The sequence below is a fragment of the Salvelinus fontinalis genome, chromosome 16 (assembly GCF_029448725.1).
Source record: "Salvelinus fontinalis isolate EN_2023a chromosome 16, ASM2944872v1, whole genome shotgun sequence".
NCBI classification, from domain to species: domain Eukaryota; kingdom Metazoa; phylum Chordata; class Actinopteri; order Salmoniformes; family Salmonidae; genus Salvelinus; species Salvelinus fontinalis.
Window position 1 is genome coordinate 15,074,626 of NC_074680.1, and position 24,889 is coordinate 15,099,514.

The window sequence follows — 24,889 nt, forward strand, 5'->3', positions numbered from 1 at the left end:
GGAAATGCAGTTCCTTCTGAAGTAAAGCCTATAGTCACTTTCGTTTGACTTTGGTGAGTATGTCTGGTGACAGAGAGCCCTTGTTTTCCCCGGTCTCTATGATCCAGAGGCATCCGACCACAGATTAATGAACCATTACATGAGACCAGCCTACAGCAGGACTCACCCTCAACACAGCATGTATAATGATTTTATACTGTTGAATTGTCACAAGACTACCTTTTTTAAGACCTACCAAAGGATGTGTGACGTCAGAGATGATAACACATGACTTTCAACTGGTCACCTTGGGGCTTGGCTTCAACAGAGAGAATCTAGTACCTTAAAAATGTGATTTTATTAATATATCCACAGGAAGTATAATGTGAGAAAAAGAATAACCTTAGTATGGCACAACACAATACCAAATCTTTTTAACATGTCATTTAAAAATAAGAAATGAATTGCATGATATGCAACATGATAACCTAACGCAGCAGGCATAAAAGAAAATGCCTGAGCGGAGTTTCCACATCCGGTTTTCAGCGGAACAGGAAGCTAGGGTGAATTAGCTGTATCCCTGAAAACCGGATACATCCGCTCGTTGGCAACTCCACTAAGGCTAGCAACATGATGACACTAATTCTTGTTTACTGATTGCACTGTCGACTATCAACCGGAATCTCCTCAGAAAGGCTGACACTGTCCATTAGTGATCAAGTAGGCCACAGTCCGTTGTACAAAAAAAGAAAAATGCCAGAATCGTGATTCATGACAGAAATAAAGCAGCTTTTCTTTAACATATTTAGGAACAGCTGTCACAACACTTTTTTAAACTTTAAAATAGCTGACAGACAGCCATACACCTACTACTTCTGTTTTTCCTCCTCAAATCCTGTCCTTTGTCTGTCCCCCTCCCAGGAGAGTGGACTATGCTTCAGTAGAAAACAGTACGTTTGTGACTGTTTATAATATGGCAAAGTCCCCTGGGCCCTTCACCAGCAACAACCCCCCATTATGATGCAGAGGTTTGGCAAGTTGTTGGCTGAGGAGGGAAGGTCCCAGTTCAGGTCAGTTCTGCTCCCAAATAGTACCACAGTCTTTTAGAGGCTCAAGTCCTGTGATTTTAGTGGACGGAGAGGATATTGGTTACAGGCATTCAGGGTTGGGGCGACCCACTGTTTGGCACGGGTGTGGATGGAAGGGAGGAGCGTTTTAGGGGACGGAGGGATGTTTGAGTGAACCCCCTGTCAGACAGAGCTGAGTTTGACCAGGCCTCTGACAGAGTCCTCGTGTAGAGAGTCCTGGCTGGCTGGATTGTAGAAGCCCTGTATGGTGTGGCTGTGTCCCAGGGGACTGACGCAGGGGAGCATGCCCGGTGGCGAGGGAGCTTCCTCGGGCGTGAGGAAGTGGTGGTGGCACCCGTCCGTGTGGTGGTGTCGTAGCCCGTCGCTTTGCTCGTTCCGTAGAGGCAGCATGTCGTTGTCACAGCTGAGGTTGGGGGTGGAGGTAGGGGGTGTCGGATGACCCCCCAGCGGCAGGGCTCCAGAGCAGGAACCCCCTAATGATGTTCTGCCCGGTAGAAACGCCTCGTCTCTGAGGATGACTGGCTCACTCGGCAGCAGGGGTGTGGCAGCAGCCTGCAAAACGAATTTGGTGCTCTGAATGCACTGGGCTTGATCACACTGAGATGGAGAGTGGGAGTAAAGGAATGAGTGTAGGGAGAGTAATGAGACATTTTAAGGGGGAGGGATTGGAGGGGAATGTGAGGGTGACAGAAGAGGAAGGTAAACGGATGACAGAAAGGAGAAGCAAGAGGTTAACATGACGAGTGTAGTGAATGAATTAAGAGAAAGTGGTGTATGTAACTTTGTTAGAGTAAACCAACACCAGAGAGAAAAAAACTGTATTCAAAGTGACCCAAATGCATAGTGAATTCAATACATGAAGTTGAGACAGCGGGCCATTAAGTCAGCTATTGATTTATCTCTGTGTCTCTGGGAACCTAAATAGTTTAAATGTAAATCAAACATCTACATGGAATGAGCCAGCAGTGCACTGTTTGAGCCATTGAACTAGATGAGCACTTCTATAGCCTATCTAATAATTAGCAGATGTAGTGGCAAAGTGCAAAACTGAAGGCAGGCAGAGTGCACTTTCTCACACACACACAGAGAGAGAGAGCGAGCACATGAATCAATGGGAAACCTTTTGATGATCCACTATGACAAAACTGGCATTAGTGCTTTGAAAGGTCTTCTTAGATCTCACGTTCACAGGAGACTAAAGTAATAGAAGATAATCTGGTCCTCACATCACCTGTCTGGCCAAGGATAACCACACCAGGTTAAGAGTGTTAGTTTATAGGACTACTTAAGTTTCTCTTATCAGTTGATGTCCTTTTATGAGCTTGGCTGATTTTATAGTCACTCAGAGACAAACTCAACCCCTGGACTCAAACTTAGCTGCTAGTAGTCTGACATTAGTCTCAAGTTGTATTGTCTAGTGCGTTCATCACCTAGATGCCTGACATGAGGCTATTCTCACATGGCAGGCTCCTAGTCTCTCCTTTGAGACACCGCTACTGAAGGAGCCTGCTCCAGCCAGTAGGCATCATCTCTACAGGAAGCAGAGATCTGAGAGCTCACCGACAGAGAACCCCAGCCTCCAATACAGTCTGTCTGCTGGCACCAGCCAGGCCTGGAGACAAATACGCTTTTCAGAGAGCGTTATACACAGGGATCAGAACAGTCACAGTACAGGGCGCCAGCCAGAAATACACTCCAGCCTGAGAGGGTTGGTTCATCAGAGTATAGCAACAGCTCATGGTCCTCCTGGAATCAGAAGTTTTTTTTGACTCAATGGAGGAACGTAGTCAGAGAAATGCTGATGAATGTCTTACTCGAGCTGTGTATGCAACTGGTTCACCTCTGATGCTCACAGGCAATGTGTATTGGAATAGATTTCTGAATGTTCTTTGCCCAGCATACACCCCTCCAACCAGACATGCTGTATCTACTCATTTGCTGGATGCAGAGTTCAACAGAGTTCAAGTGAAGGTCAAGCAAATCATAGAGAAAGCCTGTATTGCAATCATCTCTGATGGGTGGTCGAATGTTGTGGGCAAGGAATAATTAACTACATCCTCTCCACCCCTCAACCAGTATTCTACAAGAGCACAGACAAGGGACAACAGACACACCGGTCTCTACATTGCAGATGAGCTGAAGGCAGTCATCAATAACTAAATAGCTTTTGTTTTTTTCTATTGGAAGGATTTAATCATTTGCAATTATGTCTACTTATGATAAGGTAAAAGGTTTATATCCATATGATATGGTAAATATATCCAATGCAAAAAACATCTATGGTATTAATATTAATTTGCATATATTCCCATTAATTCCCACGTTAAGGTTCCACCTCTGAATATTCCCCAAAATGTGCAACCCTAGTCAGACCCTACCAGAAAGACGCTGGGAGAGAAGAGAAACGCTGGTATCTACAGAATATGGACCTATTAAGAAAGCAACACACTGTATTTACATCAACCTATAGTAATGAAACAACTGGAGCAAAGTCAATCTGGAGAGATCCTCTAACACGGGCAAACCTGCATCGTGGTTAGTTTAGCTTTAGCCTGATGCCAGTGTCAGCGAGTTGAAAGCTTCTCTTTGACAAATGCACATCCAAAAGCCCCACACTCCGATCACCGCTCCTAATCTAATCATTTTTACATTTACATTTTAGTCATTTAGCAGACGCAAGAGCACAGACATATTTTTCACCTAGTCAGCTCGGGGATTCAAACTAGCAACCTTTCAGTTTGTGGCCCAACACTCCTCCCCGCTAGGCTTCCTGCCGCCCCGGGGCCTGCTTTGGCAAAGCTGCACTCCAAAAGTGACTTTCTAAAAGCATTTCATGTGTCAGCTCCATATTGCCCTTTGGAAGAAAAAGCATGGTATCTCCTTGGCTGAAATTACTTTAGAGGTTGAGTTGCTGGACAAGGTTGGGTCTGGGACTGCTGCCCACTGTTCTGCCCAGGTGTGGGTGAAGGAACAGAGGGCAGATGAGCCGGCTGTCATTACCCATATTGGCATGCTTCACTGTGCTATCAGCCTGTGAGGTAGTGAAGTTCAGCTCTGATAAGTTTAGCCCTGGTCGTAAACCTTTCATCAGCTCAGCAGGCTACAGGAAGAGCAGCTCTCACCTTGCCAGGGAGATAGGAAACCAACCAACCATGACCTAGCCTGAACGAAACCCTGCACGTCTAATCTGTATCTTCATCACGGCTGACTTAGGCATGTGCTGATTGAATTTTCAGCGTTTATCTGAAGTGATTCAGGCAATAAAATGATAACGGCTGTGTAAACATTGATTCATTTTAGGGCTGTTCAAGCTAGATGAGATTGACACATAAGTGAGCAGTATTGGCCATCCGTCTAATGAATTAGCAATCACCCGTCAAGTAGACACCGCTGAGATACTGAAGAGAAAGGGAGAGTCTAAAATGAGTTCTGTGTGTCGTCATCCATTACTCAAGAAGAAGCTAGCAAGTTGAAACCGTCCAAAGTCAGAATCTATATCTGTAAACCCTCTGCTGTGTAAAAATAGCTGCCAGCTACCACAGAAAAGGCAGGGGGAAAATGAGATAAAGATGTGCTGGTAAGTATTACAGAGAACATGGACAGAGCGAGAGGAAGAACAAAGCGGATGGTATTTTAACTAGAGGTCATGGCCACTTCTAGATGTCACCTCGCTCGCACATACTGTTCTCTCTGTCACTTCCTGACTGGGGCCTGTGACGGATGGTGTGATATGGCATGATGTCACCGTTGCCATGGTGTCGAGGCTTCTGTTGTTCAGCCGACCATTGTCTTTAGAGAATATACATAAAAATGTACGTAAATGGACTGGATTCTCTGCACTTGAATATTATTCCCCAATTTGCCTACATATATTGACAGACTGCCTTTCACTATTTACATGACGACCAGGTATGAGTCAACGGCGCTATTAGCAATGTCAATTCTCTCTCTTGTCTTGTCAAATGCACATACCACATTCTCTAAGTTGGTGACTAAAGATAGATGATGTTAGTGGCGACACATCAATGGTTCCCCCGTGGGAAGTCATTACTGCAGTATATTACTAATAATAACTGTTTAACAGATGGGCTCTATTTCTACACGTGATAAAGTTATGGAATGTCAAACCTGTCTCCCAGCCAGAACAACCAGCTCAAGCATTCCAGATGGCCATGACACATCTTTAGAACAATTCAATAAGACCAGAGTTAGCGGGACAGGAACACAGCTAACAAGAACTTATTTTAAGTGGTCTGTATTATTCTAAGAGCCCATTGGATTCAAGTTCAGAGGACTGTAGCGAATAGTGACTGTTCATTAGAATATACGAGGAGGGAAACGATGGCTTGTTCACTAAGGGGCCACCAGACTCCCAGACAGACTCTTTCTTCCATTCTCTGCCAGATTATGGAATGCGGTCAATAATGTATATAAAACCCTGGATTGCTGTTGCTATGTATTGGCCAATGAGAGGCTTTGAAGCCACTGGTCGGCCATATTGGCACTCCCCAAAAGAAGCAGTTTTCTATAGGAATGAATGGAATTCTACAAGTATTCCAATTAAAATGTTTCAGGGACAAAATAACATGTGTTGTAGTGTGGACAGAACGTTCAAAAAATTATACTTTAAGGATTTTTAAACATGTTTAAATAACTGCATGCATTAAGGTGTCTGTAATAGAATAAATGTAGCAAAAACAAATGCCGACATTAATAAATGCATTTTTTTCTTACATTAGTGGGGGACTGCCAAGATGGAGGCGCGGTGGCTTCAAAACAGTGCTCCCTGTCAGTTATCTAGTGACATTTGTAGCTTCACTCCCTTTGATCTGATACTCCGACACCAATTACACTGTCAGCTGACAGGGCCTTGTTTAAGTCAGACTCTCTCCGTGATTTACTGTAGGAGCCTTCTCTCTAAAAGAGCATGTATTCTCCTTCCCTCTCCCTGTCTCTGTCTCTCTCTCCTATCATCCATTTCTTGCTTTCTATCCATCAGTCTCTTTCTGCCATGCCAAAGCCTCCGAGAACATGAGTTAGATTGTCCAGTCAGTCTGACTGATAGCTTGTAGGAATCAGAGGGGGAAAGAGAGTGCACTACACACAAGCACAACATACACACACATGCACACACACAGAAATTGCTCCTTGGGGTTCCCAAATCGCCAACATATCATTTTATTTGCGAGAGGGGGACAGGGACTGTGACAGTGGGGAAAGCCAAGGAGTCATACACAACACAGTCCACAATGACATTGCTTGTCACAGTGCACACACAAGCCCTTCCTCCCCCTGCTGACCTATTTCCCAGCCATAATGCTAGATCACAGAGCATCATGGGTAAAATCTGTGAGTATAATAACATAAACAACCCTCTATTTGGAATCCCAACAGTTGATTTGCTCCAATCTGTGGACCAGAGATGGAAATGAGATTGGCTAAATAGATTTGGATTGAGCGGGATAAAGATGAGATAAACAGCCTTGTTTGTGGGCTTTCTAGCGTGGGATGATGAGGGGAGGAACAATGTTTCCTAACTGAGATCTTGCACAGCTTCTTCTCCGGAACACCTCTGGAGAGAGAAAGAGAGAATTGGTATACTGAGGGAGGGAGAAAGAGAAAAGAGAGAGGCTCTGACCCTACCCTGCCCTTGCCTAAACCAAGTACCAATGTTGATGATTGCAATAAAACCCCATGATGCCGCTGGTCATCATAATTCCCCAGAGATTGATTGGGATAGTTTATCCATCTAGTTTGCAAGGCTGACAGTTGAGCCGTTGTTTACAGATGAAATAAGTTGCAGGATTTAAGACAACAGCTGAAACACCAGGCTACTATGAGTGGAGAGCTGGAGAGGCTGGCACTGCCACGCACAGCAGCAGCTGCAATACCGTGTCCTGGGTTTCCCAGGGTGTCAGCCAAAGATGGGTCACTATTCAGCCATCCTCTGCGGGGATGGGAGAACCTTCAAGAAGGACAACCATCTCTGCAGTACTTCACCAATCAGGCCTTTATGGTAGAATGGCCAGACGGAAGCCACTCCTCAGTAAAAGGCACATGACAGCCCGCCTGGAGTTTGCCAAAAGACAACTAAAGGACTCTCAGACCATGAGAAACAAGATTCTCTGATCTGATGAAAAGATTTAACTCTTTGGCCTGAATGCCAAGCGTCACGTCTGGAAGAAACCTGGCACTATCCCTATGATGAAGCATTGTGGTGGGAGCATCATGCAGTGGGGATGTTATTCAGTGGCAGGGACTGGGAGAATAATCAGGATCGCGAGAAAGATGAACGGAGCAAAGTACAAAGAGATCCTTGATGAAAACCTGTTCCAGAGCGCTAAGGACCTCAGACTGAACTGGAAGGTTCACCTTCCAACAGGACAATGACCCTAAGCACACAGCCAAGACAACGCAGGAGTGGCTTCGGGACAAGTCTCTCTGAATGTCCTTGAGTGGCCCAGTCAGAGCCTGGACTTGAACCCGATTTAACATCTCTGGAGACCTGAAAATAGCTGTGCAGCGATGCTCCCCATCCAACCTGACAGAGCTTGAGAGGATCTGCAGAGAAGAATAGGAGAAACTCCCCAAATACAGGTGTGCCAAGCTTGTAGCGTCATACCCAAGAAGACTCGAGGCTGTCATCGCTGCCAAAGGTGCTTCAACAAAGTACTGAGTAAAGAGTCTGAATACTTATGTAAATGTGATATTTCTAAAAAAAAAACTTTTTGCTTTTTATTAAAAAACAATTTAATACATTTTATAATAAGGCTGTAACGTAACAAAATGTGGAAAAAAGTCAAGGGGTCTGAATACTTTCCGAATGCGCTATATACTCAGAACAAAAATATAAATGCAACAATTTCAATGATTTTACTTAGTTACAGTTCATGTAAGGAAATCAGACAACTGAAATAAATGAATTAGGCCCTGATCTATGGATTTCACATGACTAGGAAGGGGCGCAGCCATTGGTGGGTCTGGGAGGGCATTGGCCAGGCCCACTCACTGGGAAGCCAAGCTCAGCCAAGCAGAATGGGTTTTCCCCACAAAAGGGCTTTATTACAGACAGAAACACTCCTCAGTTTCATCAGCTGTCTGGGTGGCTGGTCTCAGACAATCCCCGCAGGTGAAGAAGCCGGATGTGGAGGTCCTGGGCTGGTATGGTTACACGTGGTCTGCAGTTGTGAGGCCGGTTGGACGTACTGCCAAATTCTCCAAAAATACATTGGAGGTGGCTTATGGTAGAGAAATTAACATTCAGTTCTCTGGCAACAGCTCTGGTGGACATTCTTGCATTCAGCATGCCAATTGCATGCTCCCTCAAAACTTGAGACACCTGTGGCATTGTGTTGTGGGACAAAACTGCACATTTTAGAGTGGCCTTTTATTGTCCCCAGCACAAGGTGCACCTGTGTAATGATCATCCTGTTTAATCAGCTTCTTGATATGCCACACCTGTCAGGCGGATCGATTATCTTGGCAAAGTAGAAATGCTCACTAAAGGGATGTACACAAATTTGTACACAAACTTTGGAGAGAAATAATATTTTCTTGCACCTGTAAAATGTCTGGGATCTTTTATTTCAGCTCATGAAACCAACATTTGACATGTTGCATTTTATATTTGTTCAGTATATGTGGTAATGAAGGCAATACATAAGTCATATTAGGATGACCAGGGTCTGAGTTTGAGGGTTTGCAATGACATGATGGCCATAAGTAGGTTTGGAAATGATTGAGTGGAGAATGGCTTACCATGTGGCTCTGTGATTGGGTGGATCCGTACATGGTGGTGCCATTGGTTGGCGGGATGGGGTGCGGCGTGTCTGATTGGACAAAGCCTCTTCTGTCGATGAGACTGAAAAGAGAGAGAAATATCTGAGGAAACGATTCAATGATATTAATAAAATTGTAGATCCCTTCCTTAACACCTTATATAATATCGGTGTTTCGGGGAACGCGGATGCAATCAAGGAATCCAGACATTAAAACAGGATATTAAAATGTTTTATTGCACTTAGTAGGATATCAACTAAATGTATTGAACTTATTAGAAAATGTATTCATTTGCCGAAGTTAAATCAGAAGACATGAACAAAATGCATCAGTGAATTGTATTTTCCTGCAACTATTTCTGAAACGGCACAGGAATGCCTGTCTTATCTCTGTGTGTGTGGTGTGTGTGTGCGTGCGTTTGTGTAGCCGTTAGCGATGACGCTAATACCTTCTTCTGGTAGAGATGGAAAGGTTTTCCCAAAAACCTTCTCAATGAAATGTGAACTACAAAGTAGCCTATGCCTACCTGGCAGAATGATATCATGATTATTTGCATCAATCCAGTGGCCATTTGTTTATAAAGGGTAACTACAAGCAAAAATCTAAATTTCTTCAATTTTTCCAAGACCTCAAAAATGGTATCGTGATTTGGTTTAAGCATGGTTGTGAACTTAGAATTTAGATGTTTTCCTATTTAAAAAGTGTGATTTTGAGAGTGAAAACGTGAAAAAGCTGGGATAAACAGGAACCTGGATCAACTGAACAGAGAAAACAGAATTTGGGAAAAAACTAAACGGAATCAGGCAAAAAAATTCTAACTGATTTTACAGGGTCCTACCTCCTCGACAAATGAATCAGGCTTAGGTCCAAGTGTATTTCAATACTGTACTTTGAAGCCAGGCTGAAACTGTATATTTATTTTGCAGTGATCCTGCCGAAACTACATTTATTTGTATTTTATTTAACTAGGCAAGTCAGTTAAGAACAGATTCTTAATTACAATGACAGCCTACCAAAAGGCAAAAAGCCTCCTGCGGGGATGGGGGCTGGGATTAAAAATATAAATGAATTAAATAAAAATATAGGACAACACAACACAACACAAAGAGAGACCTAAGATAACAACATAGCATGGCAGCAACACATGACAACACTGCATGGTAGCAACACAACAACAACATGGTAGCAACACGGCAGCAGAACAAAACAGGGTACAAACATTATTGGGCACAGACAACAGCACAAATGGCAAGAAGGTAGAAACAACAGTACATCACGCAAAGCAGCCACAACTGTCAGTAAGAGTGTCCATGATTCTTATACACACAGATTTTGTGAATGAAATGCTTTGATTTCCTTGAATAGTCTCATTTCAAATCCTTGGCAGATATCCTTACACAATGTAACTTGACGTTAAGAGGATGCAGAATACACATGAAATACTTTCGGAGAGTCAAATATTGTGAAAGAATAGGAGGGCCTAATCTACGCAGCTGCCACAGACAGACACCAGAGAACCCCAGAAGGGGAGAGTTGTGCTCTGCCTAATGTTTCACTCTGTATGCAGGCGCTCCTCTTGGTAGTCAATCATTGAGGTCATGCAAAGATCAGTGGAGTGAATCATTATTTCTGTTCGATCACTACCGTTGCTGGGCTGAGACATGGCTGGTTAGGCAGGAACCTGCTGAGGTTAAGCAACACGATTGTCTTATAGTGTGTGTGTGCTGAGCGCGTGTGTGTGTTTATGTGTAAGCACATAGAGAGAGAAGTCATGAGCTAACCGTGTGTGATGACATCCATTCATCACCATGGAGGGGCCGTGTGATGATATGAAACAGTGACACAGATCAGCTCTAACGGAATACAAACAATTCTTACAGTGGAAACACAGCTCTGAGGGAGGCCTGGGTGTGTGTGTGTGTGTGTGTGTGTGTGTGTGTGTATAGGGTAAATCAGTAACAGAGAGCCTGTTGACTCTGAGAAATCCAGTCTCTTACAGGAATTCAATGGTGGTGAACTGAAGAAGAGAAACAGACACAAACACACTCGACCCCCCCTTGCCCACCACCTGCCCATAGAGGATCTCCCCCTGCCAACCAGTAGAGTCATTACCAGCGAGTAATGCTGTGGGCAGTGGAGGCTGGGTTGGGACTCACACAGAGTGCAGTAAAACACACCGACAACCCCTGGGCTAAAAGCCTCCTTAACCACTCTGGCCTGTTAATTCCGTTTCTCCCTTGTCTGTACATGTGTTTTACCAAGGAGAGACTTTCTCGTCTCACTGTTAATGACCTGCTACTGACGCACTGTACCATGCCTTTATGCGTGTCCAAAATGGCACCCTAATTCCCTATATGGGGCCCTACTTTTGACCGGAACCCTATGCCTAAGCCCTGGTCAAAGTAGCGCACTACATAGGAAATAGGGTGCCTTTTGAAATAGAGCCTTAGAGTTAACCACACAGTCAAGCCACAGAGGAGCTGCTGCGTGTTGTGTTGTCTCATCAGAGAGGGGAAAACTGGACTGTAGAGTGTGTAGAACCAGAGCCTCCACCACAGAGAGAGTGTGTAGAACCAGAGCCTCCACCACAGAGAGAGTGTGTAGAACCAGAGCCTCCACCACAGAGAGAGAGTCTCCACCACCGAGAGAGTGTGTAGAACCAGAGCCTCTCTCTGTGGTGGAGGCTCTGGTTCTACACACTCTCTCTGTGGTGGAGGCTCTGGTTCTACACACTCTCTCTGTGGTGGAGGCTCTGGTTCTACACACTCTCTCTGTGGTGGAGGCTCTGGTTCTACACACTCTCTCTGTGGTGGAGGCTCTGGTTCTACACACTCTCTCTGTGGTGGAGGCTCTGGTTCTACACTCTCTCTGTGGTGGAGGCTCTGGTTCTACACACTCTCTCTGTGGTGGAGGCTCTGGTTCTACACACTCTCTCTGTGGTGGATGCTCTGGTTCTACACACTCTCTACAGTCCAGTTTTCCCCCCTCTTTTCCCCTCTCCAGAGCCTCCACCACAGAGAGAGTGTAGAACCAGAGCCTCCACCACAGAGAGAGTGTAGAACCAGAGCCTCCACCACAGAGAGAGTGTGTAGAACCAGAGCCTCCACCACAGAGAGAGTGTGTAGAACCAGAGCCTCCACCAAAGAGAGAGTGTAGAACCAGAGCCTCCACCACAGAGAGAGTGTGTAGAACCAGAGCCTCCACCACAGAGAGAGTGTGTAGAACCAGAGCCTCCACCACAGAGAGAGTGTGTAGAACCAGAGCCTCCACCACAGAGAGAGTGTAGAACCAGAGCCTCCACCACAGAGAGAGTGTGTAGAACCAGAGCCTCCACCACAGAGAGAGTGTGTAGAACCAGAGCCTCCACCACAGAGAGAGTGTAGAACCAGAGCCTCCACCACAGAGAGAGTGTAGAACCAGAGCCTCCACCACAGAGAGAGTGTGTAGAACCAGAACCTCCACCACAGAGAGAGAGTGTAGAACCAGAGCCTCCACCACAGAGAGAGTGTAGAACCAGAGCCTCCACCACAGAGAGAGTGTAGAACCAGAGCCTCCACCACAGAGAGAGTGTGTAGAACGTGAGGGGAGGCACGTAGGGTGTTGGGAGTGGGAAGCAGACCAAAGGTCTGAATAGTCATGGAATGGGGTTCCAGCTATGAAGTGTTGCATGAGGCCAGTTAATAAGCAATCAATCCATGATTGGCAAAGATTCTATAGATACAATGATTACTACATCTGTTATCCATCTGCATAGTTTGATGTCACTGGGAGGTGCTGAAATCCTCGGTACTGTCAGAGGTCTGAATGAGAGACGCTGGAGGCTAGATGATTTCACAGCAGGCTCTCTAGTCCTGCGTGACGGGCCTATTTTAGCTTTCTGACAATGCAGGAAATGACTTGCTTTTTTTTCTCCACCTGAGTGAGTCTGACCACAAGACAGAGACCACTATGATGACACACCACATGAGTTTGATGGATCCTTTTAGTCTTCTTCTAATGCCTCTTCAAGGGGCGGTGCAGTTAAAAACATTACATTTCAACACCATGAGGTTCAAATAACACTCAAATTGTGAAAATTATGACAGTGCCTTTTGTGTAAGAGCTGTTGGGAAAACAAAATGCCTGGAATCTCAGCCTGCCCAGGATGGAACTTTTGGCCCCCATCATGACATCACAATGATCCGAGCATAATAGACCATTGACTGTTCATCTGGGTAAGGGGGTGGGCTCTAGACCATCCTACAAGCCAATCAGGGCTGTGAATGTAAACATCTTCAGATTTGTTCCCTAACGCCCACACGATCAGACAGGTGAAAGGCTCAGGGAAATAAATTATAAAAAAATATATATATTTGAGCTATTTTCATTAAATAAACACAGTGATTTATTAGACGTACAGTGATGTAAAAATACAATTAAAAAGACTGCAGAGGGGCTTTAATAGGAAAGTAATCAAAAGTAATCAGATTACATTACCAAGTTTGTGAAATCCAAAGGTTACATTATTGATTACAATTTTGGACCTGTACATAGTAACTAACTGATTACATTTAGAAAGTAACCTACCAAACCCTGGCCATATGTTACATTTTTAGTAAGTAAAAAAAGAATGCCAGGCAAGCACACACACACAGGCCCGTCCTTACCTGGGTGGTAGGGGGCCACACAGCGCTGCACAGCAGTTGGTGAATATGTTTCCGTAGCTGTAAGGGTTATAATTGCCTTTCCCTCTTTTAGATGACCACGACCCTTTGATCTGAAACAGAAACACAACTGTCACAGAGAGCAGTGACAGAGCGCTTAAAACTTTAAAAAAGGGGTGAGTGATGAGGCAAACGGCTTTGAAATAAATGAAGTCAAAGCTAAGAGATCTGTCTGTCTTCCTCGCAACCATCTATCTTCTAGAGAAACTAAATTTTCTGCCTGAGTCTAGTAGTGTCTATGTAATCTGGTAGCAGAAGGCTGGGGTCTAGTAGTGTCTATGTGTAATCTGGTAGGAGACAGGAGAAGGATGGGGGTCTAGTAGTGACTATGTGTAATCTGGTAGGAGAAGGCTGGGGTCTAGTAGTGTCTATGTGTAATCTGGTAGGAGACAGGAGAAGGCTGGGGGTCTAGTAGTGTCTATGTGTAATCTGGTAGGAGACAGGAGAAGGCTGGGGGTCTAGTAGTGTCTATGTGTAATCTGGTAGAAGACAGACACACTAGACCCCCAGCCTTGTCCTATGTGTAATCTGGTAGGAGAAGGCTGGGGGTCTAGTAGTTATGTGTAATCTGGTAGGAGAAGGCTGGGGGTCTAGTAGTGTCTATGTGTAATCTGGTAGGAGACAGGAGAAGGCTGGGGGTCTAGTAGTGTCTATGTGTAATCTGGTAGGAGACAGGAGAAGGATGGGGGTCTAGTAGTGTCTATGTGTAATCTGGTAGGAGAAGGCTGGGGGTCTAGTAGTGTCTATGTGTAATCTGGTAGCAGACAGGAGAAGGATGGGGGTCTAGTAGTGTCTATGTGTAATCTGGTAGGAGAAGGCTGGGGTCTAGTAGTGTCTATGTGTAATCTGTTAGGAGAAGGCTGGGGGTCTAGTAGTGTCTATGTGTAATCTGGTAGCAGACAGGAGAAGGATGGGGGTCTAGTAGTGTCTATGTGTAATCTGGTAGGAGAAGGCTGGGGTCTAGTAGTGTCTATGTGTAATCTGGTAGGAGAAGGCTGGGGGTCTAGTAGTGTCTATGTGTAATCTGGTAGGAGACAGGAGAAGGATGGGGGTCTAGTAGTGTCTATGTGTAATCTGGTAGGAGAAGGCTGGGGGTCTAGTAGTGTCTATGTGTAATCTGGTAGGAGACAGGAGAAGGCTGGGGGTCTAGTAGTGTCTATGTGTAATCTGGTAGGAGAAGGCTGGGGGTCTAGTAGTGTCTATGTGTAATCTGGTAGGAGACAGGAGAAGGCTGGGGGTCTAGTAGTGTCTATGTGTAATCTGGTAGGAGACAGGAGAAGGATGGGGGTCTAGTAGTGTCTATGTGTAATCTGGTAGGAGACAGGAAAAGGCTGGGGGTCTAGTAGTGTCTATGTGTAATCTGGTAGGAGAAGGCTGGGGGTCTAGTAGTGTCTATGTGTAATCTGGTAGGAGACAGGAGAAGGATGGGGGTCTAGTAGTGTCTGTGTGTAATCTGGTAGAAGACAGACACTACTAGACCCCCAGCCTTGTCCTATGTGTAATCTGGTAGGAGAAGGCTGGGGGTCTAGTAGTGTCTATGTGTAATCTGGTAAGAGAAGGCTGGGGGTCTAGTAGTGTCTATGTGTAATCTGGTAGGAGAAGGCTGGGGGTCTAGTAGTGTCTATGTGTAATCTGGTAGGAGAAGGCTGGGGGTCTAGTAGTGTCTATGTGTAATCTGGTAGGAGACAGGAGAAGGATGGGGTCTAGTAGTGTCTATGTGTAATCTGGTAGGAGAAGGCTGGGGGTCTAGTAGTGTCTGTGTAATCTGGTAGGAGAAGGCTGGGGGTCTAGTAGTGTCTATGTGTAATCTGGTAGGAGAAGGCTGGGGGTCTAGTAGTGTCTATGTGTAATCTGGTAGGAGAAGGCTGGGGGTCTAGTAGTGTCTATGTGTAATCTGGTAGGAGACAGGAGAAGGATGGGGGTCTAGTAGTGTCTATGTGTAATCTGGTAGGAGACAGGAAAAGGCCGGGTGTCTAGTAGTGTCTATGTGTAATCTGGTAGGAGAAGGCTGGGGGTCTAGTAGTGTCTATGTGTAATCTGGTAGGAGAAGGATGGGGGTCTAGTAGTGTCTATGTGTAATCTGGTAGGAGACAGGAGAAGGCTGGGGTCTAGTAGTGTCTATGTGTAATCTGGTAGGAGAAGGCTGGGGGTCTAGTAGTGTCTATGTGTAATCTGGTAGGAGACAGGAGAAGGATGGGGGTCTAGTAGTGTCTATGTGTAATCTGGTAGGAGACAGGATAAGGATGGGGGTATATGTGTAATCTGGTAGGAGACAGGAGAAGGATGGGGGTATATGTGTAATCTGGTAGGAGACAGGAGAAGGATGGGGGTATATGTGTAATCTGGTAGCAGACAGGAGAAGGATGGGGGCATATGTGTCATCTGGTAGGAGACAGGAGAAGGATGGGGGTATATGTGTAATCTGGTAGGAGACAGGAGAAGGATGGGGGTATATGTGTAATCTGGTAGGAGACAGGAGAAGGATGGGGGTATATGTGTAATCTGGTAGCAGACAGGAGAAGGATGGGGGTATATGTGTAATCTGGTAGCAGACAGGAGAAGGATGGGGGTATATGTGTAATCTGGTAGCAGACAGGAGAAGGATGGGGGTATATGTGTAATCTGGTAGCAGACAGGAGAAGGATTGGGGTATATGTGTAATCTGGTAGGAGACAGGAGAAGGATGGGGGAATATGTGTAATCTGGTAGCAGACAGGAGAAGGATGGGGGTATATGTGTAATCTGGTAGCAGACAGGAGAAGGATTGGGGTATATGTGTAATCTGGTAGGAGACAGGAGAAGGATGGGGGAATATGTGTAATCTGGTAGCAGACAGGAGAAGGATGGGGGTATTTGTGTAATCTGGTAGCAGACAGGAGAAGGATTGGGGTATATGTGTAATCTGGTAGGAGACAGGAGAAGGATGGGGGTATATGTGTAATCTGGTAGCAGACAGGAGAAGGATTGGGGTATATGTGTAATCTGGTAGGAGACAGGAGAAGGATGGGGGTATATGTGTAATCTGGTAGGAGACAGGAGAAGGATTGGGGTATATGTGTAATCTGGTAGCAGACAGGAGAAGGATGGGGGTATATGTGTAATCTGGTAGGAGACAGGAGAAGGATGGGGGTATATGTGTAATCTGGTAGGAGACAGGAGAAGGATGGGGGTATATGTGTAATCTGGTAGGAGACAGGAGAAGGATGGGGGAATATGTGTAATCTGGTAGGAGACAGGAGAAGGATGGGGGAATATGTGTAATCTGGTAGGAGACAGGAGAAGGATGGGGGAATGTGTGTAATCTGGTAGGAGACAGGAGAAGGATGGGGGTATATGTGTAATCTGGTAGGAGACAGGAGAAGGCCGGGGGTCTAGTAGTGTCTATGTGTAATCTGGTAGGAGACAGGATAAGGATGGGGGAATATGTGTAATCTGGTAGCAGACAGGAGAAGGATGGGGTATATGTGTAATCTGGTAGGAGACAGGAGAAGGATGTGGGTATATGTGTAATCTGGTAGGAGACAGGATAAGGATGGGGGTATATGTGTAATCTGGTAGGAGACAGGAGAAGGATTGGGGTATATGTGTAATCTGGTAGCAGACAGGAGAAGGATGGGGGAATATGTGTAATCTGGTAGGAGAAGGCCGGGGGTCTAGTAGTGTCTATGTGTAATCTGGTAGGAGACAGGATAAGGATGGGGGAATATGTGTAATCTGGTAGCAGACAGGAGAAGGATGGGGTATATGTGTAATCTGGTAGGAGACAGGAGAAGGATGTGGGTATATGTGTAATCTGGTAGGAGACAGGATAAGGATGGGGGTATATGTGTAATCTGGTAGGAGACAGGAGAAGGATGGGGGAATATGTGTAATCTGGTAGGAGACAGGATAAGGATGGGGGTATATGTGTAATCTGGTAGGAGACAGGAGAAGGATGGGGGTATATGTGTAATCTGGTAGGAGACAGGAGAAGGATGGGGGTATATGTGTAATCTGGTAGGAGACAGGATAAGGATGGGGGTATATGTGTAATCTGGTAGGAGACAGGATAAGGATGTGGGTATATGTGTAATCTGGTAGGAGACAGGAGAAGGATGGGGGTATATGTGTAATCTGGTAGGAGACAGGAGAAGGATGGGGGTATATGTGTAATCTGGTAGGAGACAGGAGAAGGATGGGGGAATATGTGTAATCTGGTAGGAGACAGGAGAAGGATGGGGGTATATGTGTAATCTGGTAGGAGACAGGATAAGGATGGGGGTATATGTGTAATCTGGTAGGAGACAGGATAAGGATGGGGGTATATGTGTAATCTGGTAGGAGACAGGAGAAGGATGGGGGTATATGTGTAATCTGGTAGGAGACAGGAGAAGGATGGGGGAATATGTGTAATCTGGTAGGAGACAGGAGAAGGATGGGGGTATATGTGTAATCTGGTAGGAGACAGGAGAAGGATGGGGGTATATGTGTAATCTGGTAGGAGACAGGAGAAGGATGGGGGTATATGTGTAATCTGGTAGGAGACAGGAGAAGGATGGGGGAATATGTGTAATCTGGTAGGAGACAGGAGAAGGATGGGGGTATATGTGTAATCTGGTAGGAGACAGGAGAAGGATGGGGGAATATGTGTAATCTGGTAGGAGACAGGAGAAGGATGGGGGTATATGTGTAATCTGGTAGGAGACAGGAGAAGGATGGGGGTATATGTGTAATCTGGTAGCAGACAGGAGAAGGATGGGGGTATATGTGTAATCTGGTAGCAGACAGGAGAAGGATGGGGGTATATGTGTAATCTGGTAGGAGACAGGAGAAGGATGGGGGTATATGTGTAATCTGGTAGGAGACAGGAGAAGGATGGGGGAATGGAGGAACCTTGTAGGTACTGGATGTTTTACAGAAAAGAACTTCAGCAAATCTAAGAGAAATCCACTTAAACACCTGCTTAATGTGTGACGTAGCCCGATGTGTGTGTGTGTGTGTGTACATGTACTCACATCTTCGTTTGTGGTCTGGTTGGAACTGATCAGGTACGTGTGGAATCCAGAGAGGCCCACTATGGACCAGACAGAGAAGAAACACACCACCACCTCCAGCACAGTGACCAAAGGGTTAAGGAACGAACACACACACACACACTCAGTCAATATGCTACAGCTGAGAGTCAAAAACACATCCGTTCTCTCTCCCTCACAGACATATGTCAAACTAACGCAGAGTAGAAGGACACAAGCCTACACATAGTACCAACAGCTATGGATAGACCTGCTGCCAAAGCCTGTCCTGGTCCTATGTCCATTTGACTGGAAACAGCAGTGGTAGCACAGCGAAACAGTAGCATCAAATAGCATGATCAGAATAAGGAGCGGTGGTAGATCAGGACGAGAGGAGTTATGTAACGGTGCTTCCCCTGGGCTGCCGATGTCATTCTGCATGCACATACAGCCAGAGGCTTACTGACATCGGGCAAGACAGAGTTAATCAAATGACTGTCTACTCCAGGATTACTTTCTCATGCCACCTCCTCTCTCTCTGTCTCTCTCTGTCTCTCTCTCAAGGACAGGCAGAGAGGTCACCATTCACATACGGGAGATTGGTGAGATGTTATCAGGCCTCATCTTGAAAGCTCTGTGCTGCCGTAGGAGACGAGGCTGCCGTGTTATCAGCTGAGCCCGCCACGCGGTTCCTCTCCAGCAGGCACGGCGTGCTCCGTATCTCGCTGTCAGAGAGTAGCAGTACGCCCGCAAAGACAAATGACGCCCTGCAGACAGAGGGACAGACACTCGCAAATCAAGCAGCCTGGTCGGCAGCTTATTGGCGACACTGGAATGGAGAATACAGTCTACAAGCGTCTGATAGATAAGCGGCATGGAGGGGTGACTATGACCTTGCGTTAATAGCGGTTACAGAAGAGTCGTAAGAACAGCTCAATAGCGAGGCTTTCCATAAGACGATTCGTAACTAAAAAACATTCTAAAAATACATCTATGTGACGTGACCAAATTGGTCCCAGTACTGTTGTGATAGAGACTACGGGTTAGCTAGCTTCTGCAGCCTTTCGGACAGTAATGACAACAGGGTCAACCACAGGGTCAGCTAGAGTCACCCTCCTCGTCCTCTCCACCCTAGGCAGCTGTCAACCTCTGGGGAGGACACGACAAATCTGGCTGTTTGGAACGCTGAGGGAGGATGGAGGGAGACAAATACTGTAGATGAAGAGGGAGGGAGGGAGAGAGAGAAAGCGGCTATGTAATCCTATCAGAGTAGGAGTCATCAGGGACAACTGTCATGCACAGCAGAGCTGAGGAACAGAACAGGTCACAGCACGGCAGAGACTGGGAGTGGAAGTTGGCACTTAGCAACTGTAAAACACAATTGCCAGGGAATGGCACAGGCCTGAGATCAAGGGTAACATGATACACACACACACAATTTGCATATAGATCACTACTGCAAGAAAGGATATCTGGCAGGACTGTCTTTGAGTGTGTTGAGGAACCCATATCGATGGGATCCTGCAGAGAGAGACAAGAGGAGACAGTTTAATGACAGTTTATCTTTCTTAAAAATAAAAAAAAACTCAAAGAAACTTTAAAATCGTCTTTAATCCGATTCCTCGCATTCAAATCACTGGCAAATTAGCTGGTGAATCATGGCTGGCAATTAGGTAGCTAGCTTTAAGCACCAGCTGTCAGAGCAGCTCATAGATTACTGCACCTGTACATAGCCCATCTATAATTTAGCCCAAACAACTACCTCTTTACCTACTGTATTTATTTATTTTGCTCCTTTGCACCCCATTATTTCTATCTCTACTTTGCACCTCCTTCCACTGCAAACCAACCATTCCAGTGTTATTTTTTTTACTTGCTATATTGTATTTACTTCGCCACCATGGCCTTTTTATATATTTATTTATTTATTTATATATATATTTTGTTTGCCTTCACCTCCCTTATCTCACCTCACTTGCTCATATTGTATATAGACTTATTTTCACTGTATTATTGACTGTATGTTTGTTTTACTCCATGTGTAACTATGTGTTGTTGTATGTGTCGAACTGCTTTGCTTTATCTTGGCCAGGTCGCAATTGTAAATGAGAACGTGTTCTCAATTTGCCTACCTGGTTAAATAAAGGTGAAATAAAAAATAAATAAATAAAAAGGTCAGCCACAGAGCTCGGCTTTGAACGGAGCGAATCAGATGTAGGGGGTAGGGCCTAATACCCTCAAAGCTGACTACATACAACATACCAGTATGAAGGTCAAACCACTAAACACCTACACTATCTGAATCTCGCACAATGCTAGGGAGTGAGAGCCTCTCTCAAAAAGAGACGACACCGTTAGTCTACAGTGAAACGCTTTGACAGATAGGGTAGGTCTATGAATGTGCGGAGAGGAGGGCACCTGCCTGTATTGGCACCTAACAGAGTGATAAACCTTCAGTGTGTGCTGTGTGTAGGTTTCCGTCGAATAGTGCAGGGTGGATTGGATATCATACGCCCTAAACACTCTGTAGCTTTTCTCTTCAAACCAAATGGGCGACGTCAGCAAGTATGACGAGGCTGAGCAAGACAGATCACACCCACTTTAATTGCCATTACATTTTAACTGCCATCTGGGGAAAGGGAGGCTAGAGAGGGGAGGAGAGGGAGCACAATCCAATATGGCCGTCTAGCCCAATTCAGTCACCAGAGACATATTGATTCCCGTGTTTCTCATCTCATCCATAACAGTGACAGGTGTTTCTAGCTAGGTACCCTCCACAGCTCCTCTGAGAAGACGACGGTAAGTATTTGGGCTGTACAGGAGAGAGGCTTGTTAACCTGGTTGTCGAGATGAGGGCTGACAATCTAACAGAGCAGACGTCTCTGAAAGAAGGAGTCTTATTTCTATTTCACCCATGCCCACAAAGTCAATATTTCACAATCTGGAGAAGGATACAAAAGAGACATGAAGCGCAGAGAATATTCTCTGTTGATTAACGATGTCTGTCTTTTCTTCTGTTTGTTTTCACCAGCCCAGCACACATCCACTCTCCCACTCTCCCACCCACACATCATCTCACACTTGGGGGAGATGGTAAGGAGCCAGAATACTGCTGGGCTTCACAACGCCCACTTACAGCCTGCTGGTTGGCTGCTCCAACACAACCAGGACCAGAGGAAGAGGTGTGTGCTCTTCATTGGTCACTACTTACGCAGGATGACGTGTGTGATGACAAAGGCGAAGATAAAGATTGTGAGGCAGGAGAGGGAGAGGATGAACATGTAGAAGAAGCGGTAGTTCCTCTTCCCAACACAGTTCCCCACCCACGGACAGTGGTGGTCGAAACGCTCTGCGGGGAGAGAAAGAAAGACTTGCATTAAAGACGCATTAAGCAAGTGCAACAACAATTGGGAAAGAAATACACAGTGGGGAAAGTGCACACACACACACACACAGAGTTTACTAGAGCTTTGAGTCACTGCCAACCTGCCATTGAGAGGAAGCTGGCTGCAGGTACAAAGGCAGGTAAAGGCATGCCTCTGAAAACAGCAGTCCATTTCAAAGCACCACAGACACACAGTATGTCAAGTTTAAACCATGCCCACACACAGTTTACTGTTGCCACCTTGATGCCAAATTAAAAGGTTGTTATTTTGAGTTACAAGTGCCTGTCACACACAGACAGCACTGTGCCTTCCTGACTCAACCAAACTCCTACCTAAACCTCCCAGGCAGAATGTGAACTGTGATTATAATGGAAGTGATCCACATTACATGTACATTTCAGGAAGTAAGCATTCCCTTTGAGCCATGGCATGATTAGCTACTCTTTCAGACTGCTCCTGCTGCCTATTCAAACACAACCTTTTACACAGAGGAGAGGGAGGGAGGCTGCTCATATCCAAACTCTGCTGCTGAGTTGAGTTGGTCTGTGAATGAGTGATTCTGTGGGCACATGGATAATAGCATCCTATGAGACCTCCATTAGGGACTTGGAGCTGACAAGATGGAGAGGACCATTATAATGGAGTCCAATGTGTCAGAGCTGTTACCAGGCTGACTGCTTCAGACACCACTCTTCCCTGTTACCAGGCTGACTCCTTCAGACGCCACTCTTCACTGGTACCAGGCTAACTGCTTCAGACACCACTCAGTAGTGTTACCAGGCTGACTGCTTCAGACACCACTCAGTACTGTTACCAGGCTGACTGCTTCAGACGCCACTCAGTAGTGTTACCAGGCTGACTGCTTCAGACACCACTCAGTACTGTTACCAGGCTGACCCCATCAGACACCACTCAGTACTGTTACCAGGCTGACTGCTTCAAACACCACTCTTCACTGTTACCAGGCTGACTGCTTCAGACGCCACTCTTCACTGTTACCAGGCTGACTCCTTCAGACACCACTCAGTACTGTTACTAGGCTGACTGCTTCAGACACCACTCAGTACTGTTACCAGGCTGACTGTTCAGACACCACACTTCACTGTTACCAGGCTGACTGCTTCAGACACCACTCAGTAGTGTTACCAGGCTGACTGCTTCAGACACCACTCAGTACTGTTACCAGGCTGACTGCTTCAGACGCCACTCAGTAGTGTTACCAGGCTGACTGCTTCAGACACCACTCAGTACTGTTACCAGGCTGACCCCATCAGACACCACTCAGTACTGTTACCAGGCTGACTGCTTCAAACACCACTCTTCACTGTTACCAGGCTGACTGCTTCAGACGCCACTCTTCACTGTTACCAGGCTGACTCCTTCAGACACCACTCAGTACTGTTACCAGGCTGACTCCTTCAGACACCACTCAGTACTGTTACCAGGCTGACCCCATCAGACACCACTCAGTACTGTTACCAGGCTGACTGCTTCAAACACCACTCTTCACTGTTACCAGGCTGACTGCTTCAGACGCCATTCTTCACTGTTACCAGGCTGACTGCTTCAGACACCACTCTTCACTGTTAACAGGCTGACTGCTTCAGACACCACTCAGTAGTGTTACCAGGCTGACTGCTTCAGACACCACTCAGTAGTGTTAGCAGGCTGACTGCTTCAGCCACCACTCAGTAGTGTTAGCAGGCTGACTGCTTCAGCCACCACTCTTCACTGATACCAGGCTGACTGCTTCAGACACCACTCAGTACTGTTACCAGGCTGACTCCTTCAGACACCACTCTTCACTGTTACCAGGCTGACTGCTTCAGACACCACTCTGTACTGTTACCAGACTGACTGCTTCAGACACCACTCAGTACTGTTACCAGACTGACTGCTTCAGACACCACTCAGTACTGTTACCAGGCTGACTGCTTCAGACACCACTCAGTACTGTTACCAGGCTGACTGCTTCAGACACCACTCAGTACTGTTACCAGGCTGACTGCTTCAGATACCGCTCAGTACTGTTACCAGACTGACTGCTTCAGATACCGCTCAGTACTGTTACCAGACTGACTGCTTCAGACACCACTCAGTAGTGTTACCAGGCTGACTGTTCAGACACACCTCAGTAGTGTTACCAGGCTGACTGTTCAGACACCACTCAGTACTGTTACCAGGCTGACTGCTTCAGACACCACTCAGTTCTGTTACCAGGCTGACTGCTTCAAACACCACTCTTCACTGTTACCAGGCTGACTGCTTCAGACACCACTCTTCACTGTTACCAGGCTGACTGCTTCAGACACCACTCTTCACTGTTACCAGGCTGACTCCTTCAGACACCACTCAGTACTGTTACCAGGCTGACTGCTTCAGACACCGCTCTTCACTGTTACCAGACTGACTGCTTCAGACACCACTCAGTAGTGTTACCAGGCTGAATGATTCAGACACCACTCAGTAGTGTTACCAGGCCGACTGCTTCAGACACCACTCAGTAGTGTTACCAGGCTGACTGCTTCAGACACCACTCAGTACTGTTACCAGGCTGACTGCTTCAGACACCACTCAGTTCTGTTACCAGGCTGACTGCTTCAGACACCACTCTTCACTGTTACCAGGCTGACTGCTTCAGACACCACTCTTCACTGTTACCAGGCTGACTGCTTCAGACACCACTCTTCACTGATACCAGGCTGACTCCTTCAGACACCACTCAGTACTGTTACCAGGCTGACTGCTTCAGACGCCACTCTTCACTTACCAGGCTGACTACTTTAGACGCCACACTTCACTGTTACCAGGCTGACTCCTTCAGACGCCACTCAGTAGTGTTACCAGGCTGACTCCTTCAGACGCCACTCAGTACTGTTACTAGGCTGACTGCTTCAGACGCCACATTCACTGTTACCAGGCTGACTCCTTCAGACACCACTCAGTACTGTTACCAGGCTGAC

At 46.1% G+C, this 24,889-nt stretch overlaps 1 protein-coding gene across 7 annotated transcripts in view; it reads right to left on the reverse strand.

Moving 5' to 3' along the window:
* Positions 1 to 318: 318 nt before the first annotated feature.
* Positions 319 to 24,889, reverse strand: part of LOC129812693 (palmitoyltransferase ZDHHC14-like) — a 101,490-nt gene continuing 76,919 nt past the window's right edge. For 4 of the 7 annotated variants that reach the window (XM_055864481.1, XM_055864478.1, XM_055864479.1 and 1 more), the window contains 6 exons: positions 21,752 to 21,889; positions 20,013 to 20,061; positions 18,544 to 18,646; positions 13,493 to 13,602; positions 8,826 to 8,928; positions 319 to 1,664 (listed from right to left, as the gene is read on the reverse strand). In XM_055864481.1, the coding sequence (XP_055720456.1) occupies positions 1,230 to 1,664; positions 8,826 to 8,928; positions 13,493 to 13,602; positions 18,544 to 18,646; positions 20,013 to 20,061; positions 21,752 to 21,889 (938 nt within the window). In that variant the 3' untranslated portion in view covers positions 319 to 1,229. Of the gene's footprint in view, positions 1,665 to 6,229; positions 6,640 to 8,825; positions 8,929 to 13,492; positions 13,603 to 18,543; positions 18,647 to 20,012; positions 20,062 to 21,751; positions 21,890 to 24,889 lie in introns of those variants that run through there. The other 3 variants (XM_055864482.1, XM_055864480.1, XM_055864483.1) reach the window with 3 other exon arrangements.